We start from the raw sequence: 9,710 nt of genomic DNA on the forward strand, positions 1-9,710 counted from the left end.
ATTCCTTACATAAGGGATCTCCTGCCAAGGATAGCCCAATGTCTAGCGAGTATATCAAATTGTTCTGTATATCACATGTATGCTCCCCGTGCAAGGCATAGGTGATATACGGATGTTCACACTTTAGAACTTTGCTAGTAGTCCAAACACCATCATTGAACGTCTGTCTGAATGCCTTTCTTCTGTGCTGGTTACTGAGCCATTTTTCAGGTAAGTGCCCCACTGGAGTTCTTCCTTATCTTCTCGTTTTAGTTTTAATATTTGTTTCATGTCATCCAGAAAGGGAAAATGTCAGTGTGGGAGGCAGATTTCCCCATGAAGATCATCATGACTGGTGTCTTTCTTGTCTAGCTGCTCCACCAACCATACACAGTCTGCCAAGCGTTAGTCCCCAAGACCCTACGTCGTAACCTGTCCTCCTTGTTTATTTACCTTGAAAACCAACATCTTAAGCTACTGGCTCAGGGTGCTGTGGTGGATTCTTCTCATCCTGAGGGTCAGCCATCATCCATGAAACTCTGGTCTGACACAGCTGATTTTCTGCCTCCCCAGGGCATCTCTCTCTGTCAAGGCTAGTGAAAGCACAGATGATCATCTGGTAGTTACCTCTGATTCCTCTGCTGCGACCATGTGGGAGCCGTTGAGGAGGAATCTCAGTTGTTTATATATTAGGGACTGAGGGAGATTCTGCATATCTTAGTGAGAGAAGAAATCCCTACTATGCTTATTAAGTGTTGACAAGAGTCCGACCCTCCCAGGGTTTTTTGTGTGAATGACCCACAGAAGAAGAAACTAAGCCAAGCATATTTCCCCTGCAGTTAAGGATCCCCAAAGAGAATGGCAAGATTTTACTCCGGGGTTGTTCAACGCTTTAATGGCTTTTAAAGCCTCCTCAAGTGATCTCTGTGCCTGCCCCTCCCTGGTCTTCCACTCTTCTTAAAAGACCAAGGGAGCAGGATTCCAGAGAAGAGTCATTAGCCTACTCTTCTCAGATCCCTTCCCCCTTGGACTGTGGTTCAGAGGAGGATTCCCCTTTAGAGGAACTCTCCTTTGGGGACACTATTTCCTGTATAATGGAATTCTTTCAGTGGGATTGTTCTCGTGTTTCTGATATCCAAAAGAGATGTTATGAGCTCCTCCAGATGGAGTCTCCCAGGCCTTCTAACATTTCTCCAGTTTTGGGTGCCCTCCTTGATACCTTCTCATCCCCTAACTGCTAAGACACCTGACAGATTTTACAAGGTGCCAGATTATTGTAAATTTATGTAAAAGTGCCCTTCTGGTGATTCTGCAGTGGTGTCTGTCTCATCTGACAAAACCTCCAAGCCTCTACCAAGCTGCTTCCTTCAGATAAGGATAGTAGAGCCATGGAGAGGCTGGGCAAAATGGTCTATACTACTGCCACCCTGTCTTTTAGGACCATTAACTACCAGACTCATATAACCAGGTATGTTTTAGCCTTTTTTTCTCAAGTTTCTCAGGTGATTTCTAATCTTTCCAATTCTGAGGTGAATGCTACTGCCATTTCCTTGTTAGGTTCCACCTCTCATGTTGCCCCCCCCCACACACACACACACTCTATCAAATGCAGTTGTGATGCAGCTGATGCTTCTTCCAGGGCTGCTGCATTTGGTTCTGTTATGAGGCATTACTCAAGGCCTCTTCTTCATGTTTTACCTGATGATGTTAAGGCCAAATTATTGGATGCTCCTTTGGATAATAAAAATCTTTTTGGTACTGCTTCTGCTGAACTTTTGAAATCTCTTCAGGATGAGGGCAAAGCCTTGCAGGAGTTGAAACATATTTTTTGTTTCTCCTATTCCAAATCTGCTTTTGTTCACAGACACTCTCAACCTCCAGCCAAGGGTAAAAGGGGTTCTAGACATGTACCTCCTGCTAAATCTAAACAGACTCCTATTTCCCAGTAACCTCCTTTTCAGAACAAGCCAGGTTCCATTTGACTACTTGCTTCCCTTTTCCCTAAGCCAGGTTCCTTTGTCCCTTTGCCTCTCCCTGTCACTTCCAGATTGGTTAAGGGATAACAGACTCTTAGTTTCTGTCCAGTATCTGCCAGGGGTATTTCATGGCTTGGAAATCTCTTCCTCTCTTTTTGTGCATCCCACAACCTCCTTGAGAACAGCTTCCTTTCTTCCCAGAGGTGCTTTATTCTCATTCAGGCTATGCCCCCTGCACAGGAAGGGAGGAATTTTTATTCCAGAATGTTTCTGGCTTTCAGAAAGGAAGGCACATAAAGACCAACTCTGGACCTTTCTCAGCGCAACACCTTTCTCAAGGTCCCCTCTTTTGGATGGTGTCTCTTCAAACTTTATTTCCTCCTCATCTTTGCCAGGCCTTTCTGGTCTCTCTGGATCTCAAGGATGCCTACCTTCATATCCCCATCCATCCCCTTTTCAGGAAATGTTTGTGTTTCTCTGTTTCTTCTTGCATTTAGATTTCTCTGCTTTGTCCTTTGGCCTCACTACTGCTGCAAGGGTATTTACCAAATGCGTTGTTTGCGTCATTGTATTTTCCAAGATAAGATGGTTCAGATCTTTCCTTATCTGGAAGACCTGCTCATTCAAGCTTCCTCCCCTGAAGCTCTGTTTCAGGATCTCCAGTTTACTATTTTCCTGCTGCAGAGTCGGGCTCTCCATAAACTGTCAAAAATCCGTCTCGACTCCTTCTCAGGATCATGTTTCCCTTGGCTGCAGGATCCAGAGTATCCCCATGTTAGCATCTCTGCCCGCCTCCAAGGCCCTGTATCGTTTTGCTTTTTTCCAGTCTATTCTTCCACTGGATTCAGTCACGGCCAGAGACTTTCTCAGGGTCCTTAGGTTTATGGCCTCCAACATTCCCATGCTGCCTCTAGCTAGGCTCCATATGAGAAAGCTTCAGTGGTACCTCAAGTCAGTTTAGCTTCAACTTTGTCATCCCCTAGACTTCCTGGTTTCCCTCCTTCCTTGTCTCAAGCTAGAGCTTCAGTGGTGGATTCATCAACTTTCTCTCCACCCAAGGCTTTCTTTCTAGCCTCCAGTCCCGACTCAAGAGCTCTTTACAGATACCTCAGACAGGGGGTGTGGAGCTTCCTTAGGCTCTCAAGGTTCAGGATCTATGGCCTCTTTATCAGAGGTCGAACCACATCTGCATCAAGGAGATAAGGGCTCTGCATCTAGATCTTCAGACTTTTCATACCCTCTTTCATCCTGGGCCCCTCAAAGTTTTCACAGACATTACCACAGTGATGTGGTATGTCAGCAAGAAAGGGGGTACAAGGTCCTAACCCTTTTTGCAGGCTAGCTCTTCAAGTCTGTGATCTAGCTTTCCAGTATCAAGTAACTCTTCTGCTTGTCTATATTCCCTCAGAGCATAATCTAGTGGCAGACTCTTTGTGCAGATCCAGCACACAAGCTCATGAATGGATGCTTCACATATGTGTTCCTGGACATTGTCCATCAGTGGGGTATACCTCAGGTAGATTTTTTTGCCTCCCCTCTGAACAGACAACTTCCTCTTGTCTGTTCCAGATTGTCAAGTCATCTTGCTTGGAAAGTAGACACACCCTGTCTTTCCCTTGGAAGGGGTGCTTTTGTACACTTTCTCTCCCCTTCCTCTGCTTCTGAGAGTCTTACACAAGATCAGACAGGACTCTCCCAAAATCTTTTTGGTGACTCCCTTTTTGGCCCAGACAGTATTGGTTCTTCCTTCTTTCTCACTTGGCCAGGGGAAATCACCACAAGTTACCTCACCAGGTGGACTGTCTTACACAAGACAAGGGTTCTCTTATCCATCCTCACTTGTCCATGCTTTGGTTGATGCTATGGGTGATGAGGTTTTGATCCCTTTTAGACACCTTTTTTCTGAAGATGTGCTTTTGGGTCCTGCAGGAAGCCCACTACCAAGAAATCATATTGGAAAATATGGAAAATGGAAGAGATTTTCTGTCTGGTGCCTGTCTAGCCATCAGTATTCTCCATCTGCAGAGGTTTCTCTGGTCCTCTCTTATTTGTGTGATCTGCTCTGTGCTGGGTGACATATTCATCAGCTAAAGCTCACCGGTCAACCATTTCTACTTGTTTGCCCTTGAATCCTCCATCAAGATTTGATGTTGACAGTTTCTTAAAGGCATCCTTCATATCAGGCCTCCCAGAAAGCCTATTGTTCCTTCCTAGGACCTCAAGTTTTGTTCTTGAACAACTGACTCTGGCTCCTTTTGAGTCTGCTTCTTCACCTTCCTTGCAGCATTGTACTTGGAAGACTGTTCTTTTTTTTGGCTCTTACTTCTTCCAAAAGGGTTTCTGAACTTCAAGCTCTCATGGTTATTCCTCCTTTCTTAGTGTTCCACAGGGACAGTGTGTATGTTTATATTGATCCTTTTATGCCTGAGGTGGTCAGTGAGTTGTCCCTTAATCAGTCTGTTCATTTGCCTTCCTTTTTTCCTTCTTCACAGTCGGCCATTGAGAAAGTTCTTCACTCCTTGGACTTGCATAGACAGCTCAGATGTAATTTGAATAAAAGCTGTTTGGAAATCTGAGCAGCTTTTTGTTTCTTTTCATCCCAGGTCTTTGGGCTTAGCTGTTTGTAAGCAGACCAGCTCTTCCTGTATTTCTAAAGCCACTTCTTTTTGTTATTCTTTTCATGGTAAATGTCTTCAGTCAAGGCTCACTCTACCAGAGCCTTTGCTTCTTCTGGTGCTTTGTTCAAGGGGCTCAATACCAACTCCAATCTTGAGGCTGCTACTTGGTCTTCTGTCCATACTTTCCACTTAGCATTATAAGTTGGATGTTATTTCCAGAGCCAAAGTTGGCTTTGCCAGGGCTATCCTGCATGGGTATTTTGAGGATCTTTGGTGCCATCCTCCTCCTAAGTCTCCTCTTATGCTTTTGTACTCTCCCGTATGCAAGGAATACTGCAACAGCAGTATGGGAGAACAAAGTATAGTTGTCAAAATTCTTATATCAGTAGTGTCCTCCTTTTCACTGTTGCAATATTCACTCCCTTCTTCCTGCCTGTTCTTGCTCTCCTGGCTGAGGGGCTCTTCTCTCATTTCTACATCTTGTTGTACATGTTCTTCCTGGTCCCTAGGGAGATTCTTTTCCTCCTGGGACATACTTAGGCTATCTTGGCAGGAGATCCCTTATCTAAGGAGTGCTGCAACAGTGAAGAGAAGGAAATCTACTGTTATGGTAAGAATTTACACAACTGTAGTTTTTGCATAGATAATCTCTCAACAGTTTGTATGAAACAGAGTATAGAATTAAGGCTTTAAGGTGATCTGCATAGGATACGCTGTTTATAACCTGTATTCGTTTTATGAGGAACATCTGTGGACATTCTAGTTATTGAATGCGCAGGGTTAGGTACATACCAAGGGGATCCCTACTGACTGATGGGCCTGATGGTGGATGAATACAGTGGAATGATGATTTCCTTGGACCTAGATGCCATACGTTTGTTTATAAGCTGAATGACATAGAATGATTTTCTTACCACCTTATATACATGTTAGCCAGAAGCCAGGTTACTATCTACTTACATACCCAGATCTCTTGACTACTGGTTCTACTTGTAGTGTAGTGTTATCAGTGAAGTAATTTCCTACAGTGGCTGACTTCACAAAGGATACTATTATATATATTTTTTAGCACTGAGTTTTCAGCTGTGATCTTGGCAACAGTCATTTGTCTGAGTTCGTCCTTCCTTTAGGAAGTTTGTGATTTTGGAGGATACTATGACTGTTCTTTGTTTGCAATCTTGGTCAGCCAGATGCCCGTGACATTGGCCTCGACTTCCAAGAAGTAGATGCCAGAAAGGAGCAGACCCAGCATAGAGCACTGAGGGACTCTGCTAGTGACCGGCCTCTCTATGGAGGTGATCTCCCCTGTTCTGTCTTCTTGGGTCTTGTATGAGAGTCTGCAGATTATCCAACATGTGACAAATCCAATATCCCCAAGTTTGTTTACAGTGCCTGACATCAGGCAGTTTGTTGCCAAAGTTGCACCTGCCCACACCTGCCTATTATGAGTCAGAACAACTTAGAGGAGCTGATGAAGAACCAACAAAAGTCTTGGAGTGAAGGGGGGGGGGGCAGGCACAGGAAATATGCCTCTGCTTTCAAAATCTCTAACACATAAAGTAGCCAAGATTATTTAGACAAACGCCCATGAGAGATGCCAAGACTGTTAGGACAGCCTTTCATTCATGATGTTTCATGTCAGCAGGTGCATTTTATTGATGCCTGTTCTGTGCTCCAGCACCCTCCTTCCAAACTCTGGCTACTCTTCAAAGTATTCCTCAGGGTTATCTTCTTCTTCTTTGGTATCCTGTTAGAGATGATGACAGAGGAGTATGAAAAATTACTGAATTCCCAACATCAACTCCTCTTATGCCAAGATGTGCCCCTCACTGCCCAGATTACCAGCTTCTGGAAGTCAAAACCCATGGAGGCAGTATTTCTTGCACAGCAGAAATTTGCTGGGCTTATACTTACCACTAGGGTTTCAGGCTAGAAGCATATTTCGTGTGCCTGCCTTTCCACCCCCTTCACTCCAAGACTTTTGTGGGTTCTTCATGGGCAGGTGTGGGCAGGTGTTGACAGGCGCTTTGCCAGGACTGAACAGTTGTCTTGATTCCAGTGTCTTTATCTCTTGTGCCTCCATTTATGGCTGGATTGACTGTATGTGTACTGTAAGCTTTAGCTTCATCACTAACCTTTGACGAGTGGGCATTACTGTGGGGACCATCCTATTGTGTCAACATCAGTGCCAACTTTTTTTTCTGATTGATGACGTTGGGAGTTTGGATTCCACATTGCTCATACTGATATCAACTTTGACCTTGGAATCCTTCCGCCATCCCTTTCTGCTTTGATGCATGTTTTTTTTTTTTTTTTCTAGTTTCTTCTGCAGGGGCCACCCAGTATTTCCAGCAGTTCTGTAGGACTCTTGCAATCTCTGCCATTCCCCTTGCCAGTTCATTTCACCAGAGCTGTTTCTCTTCCTCTTCTGATTTATCTTCTCCCTAGGTGTATTGGAAGGCTTCATGTAAAAGGAAGTATTTATTTTCCAAGCTAGGGTCTCTCAAATCTGATTTGGATGTGGAAAAGGAGGACATTGACTCCCAAACAGCCTCCTAACACACAAAACTCTAAATTTGGGGGAGGTCCTAGAGATGATGTGGCAGGAAAAAGGATGGCATGCAGACTCCTTGACCTCCCTACAGTGAACTCTGAAGAACTTTAGGTCTCTTAGACAAATTTATGGCGGTCTCATCTATTTGAAATATCATCCTGGTGGCTACTAAAGGTTGACCATTTAGGGAAGCATCTGCTCGGCAGGCCAGTGTAGGCCAGTAGGCCAGTCTATCCATGCATGTGATTTTTGGTGCTGCTGAGTGCTACTGCAGCTTTTGCAGCCCAGGGTTAGGTGTTGCCCCATGCTACCGGCTGATTTATCGCTTTTTAAAAGAAAAATTTGTAAATTTTGTAAATGTTCTAAATGAAGTTTAAAGGCTTTTGAGTAATAGGTTTAGTTTAATGCAAAAGAAAATAGGTAGGAGGAGAAAATTCTGACTGCAATTTGTTTTCTAAGACTCAAGAGTCTGTCAACCGTGCTTTTGACAGGGACAGCAGAAAAAGAGCAAGTCCATTGCAGACAAAGAAAACTAACAAGTTTTCTTGCAAAAGCAAAAAAAAAGGCTGGAGCTGGAGTTCACACGACAGTGCACAGTCAGTCCCCCACATGGGGGGGCAGCAGCAGCCTAATCTAATGACTTGCTCATCCACTGCTCTTGAAAAATTGTGGTCATTTGTCTTTTTACTTGACAGACTAGAAGCCATCATCCCAGAAAGCAATTTGAGGACCATTATAGTCCTTGATTACAGGATTCTTGCAGACCATTATAATCTAGGATTACAGGATTCTTTCTTTCTACCCCAGTGTTCCCTTCTGTCATACGGTCAGATGCTCCACCCTGTCAGTAAACATTAGCACAAATAGAGTTGTGTAATCTGTTAAGAAAAAGAGCCATTCAATAGATCATACCAGACCTAAGGTGAGACAGATTTTACTGCTGTTCTAGTGTTAACAAAAATAAATCTCTTGTCCCATTCTAAACTTAAATGTCTTATCCCCATTTATATCCAGAGACACCTTCAGGGTTGTCTTGGTGTAAACAGCCTTTCCCTGTCTAATAATACAAGGAGATTAGACATGCTGTTTAGGCAGTTGTATAATATAGCAATAAACTGGGGTGGGGTGGGGGGGTGCTGATGATTTTACCTTTTATACCAGGGAGCTTTGAGAATATGGGAGTGCATCTTGTCCAGCAGTTCACATCACAGGGAAGACCAGTACATTGACAGGCAAACTGAAAGGTGGTGTGAGTACACCAAACCTGAGTCGTATGTTTACTGCTACAGTGATTTGCATTCAAAGACCTGCTGTTATGGTGAATATCTCACACACCTGTACTTTTAATTGTGATTCAAAGCTACCATTGCATCTTTTCAAGACATAAACAGTTTGCAAAACCTTGTTAAATTGTTTCTTTCAAAGTATCATATGTATTGACAGCTGCTTTGCAAACTGAAAATAGTTTTGCTCAGTTTTACAGAGACCGTGGAGAATGTATCGGGTGGCAGGGGTGGAAATGTGAAGTTTACATGTAGCATAGGCCTTCACATTCACAGTATGGAGGAAATGCAAGCATTAAAGCTGTGAATTCTGAGTGAGGTTACTATGGTTCAGAAAGAGCATTTGTTACCTTGTATTTTATCATTTTTCCATGGTTGAAGTATCTTCTCGTTTAATTCCTGCTGTTGTATCTGATTGAAGTAATCTCTGCATGTATCAGCTGTACTCTTTCATATTTCATTTTTTCATTTATGTTTGTTTTCTGCTTCTTGGCTGCAGCTTTTGTGGAAATGATGCCTACCAGTGATCACATCTTGTGTACCAAACGTGTCAGTGCTGACTCGGTGTGTTATTGATCACCTTTTCAGTATTGAAGTAAGACTTTTGAAGATGTGCATAAAGAACAGAATCCAGTTGGCACAACCTCTTTGTTTTTTTTTTCTTCACTGAACATGGTGTTAAAATAAATGAATTGTATTAATCTCTAAGAAAAGCCTAGAGGCTGACTTGCCTACTAAATTGGTAGCTGGTATCTCTGCCAGCCTTCTTCCTTTAGTTATAGGGAAACATTGCCCAGTGCTTCACAACTTCTAATGTTCAGCATTTAGATTACTATTGCAGTAACCTAAGCTATTTGGGTCTTACCTCCCTAGTGATCGACCGGGCTTTAAAAGCTTAAGGGCGCCTTTCACATGGATTATCAGGAGCTCCAGGAGAAGCTCCATTAGGTAGACAGAGTGCCAAAATTAATCCAAACTTTTCTACTGCTGAGCAGCACTGCTTTGGTGGGCCCCATAAAAATACTAGTAGGCTAGTTCTTCAAGGCTGGGCAGATAAGATGTCCTTCCATATCACTGTTGCAGTATTCATAACAGTAGGGATCCCCCTGCCAAGGGCGGCCTGACATCCAGCCAGTATGCCAAAGCTTTTAGGTTGCTTTAAGGTACACCATATGTCACATGTATCCGACATCTTCTCCGAGACCTCCTATCTCTTTGGATCAGGAGAGCTCTTGGAGCCAAAGCCTGTCTGCTGGTTCCAGGGTACATCATTCATTTCCGAAGTTTTCTGAGCAGTTCA

At 43.5% G+C, this 9,710-nt stretch overlaps 1 protein-coding gene across 1 annotated transcript; it reads left to right on the top strand.

The window, feature by feature from the left end:
• The first annotated feature begins 1,584 nt into the window (after positions 1-1,584).
• On the top strand, positions 1,585-9,053 carry LOC122815875. Its single transcript, XM_044088741.1, has 2 exons — positions 1,585-7,301; positions 8,372-9,053. Exon 1 carries the CDS (start codon positions 1,885-1,887, stop codon positions 2,914-2,916), a length of 1,032 nt encoding a protein of 343 aa, XP_043944676.1. The 5' UTR covers positions 1,585-1,884; the 3' UTR covers positions 2,917-7,301; positions 8,372-9,053.
• The last annotated feature ends 657 nt before the right edge of the window (positions 9,054-9,710 follow it).

This window comes from Protopterus annectens, chromosome 1.part0 (assembly GCF_019279795.1).
Source record: "Protopterus annectens isolate FY-2018-M chromosome 1.part0, PAN1.0, whole genome shotgun sequence".
Lineage (NCBI taxonomy): Eukaryota > Metazoa > Chordata > Ceratodontiformes > Protopteridae > Protopterus > Protopterus annectens.

Coding starts and splice junctions, on each gene's coding strand:
- LOC122815875 (XM_044088741.1), top strand. CDS start 1,885: ATGTACCTCCTGCTAAATCTAAACAGACTCCTATTTCCCAGTAACCTC.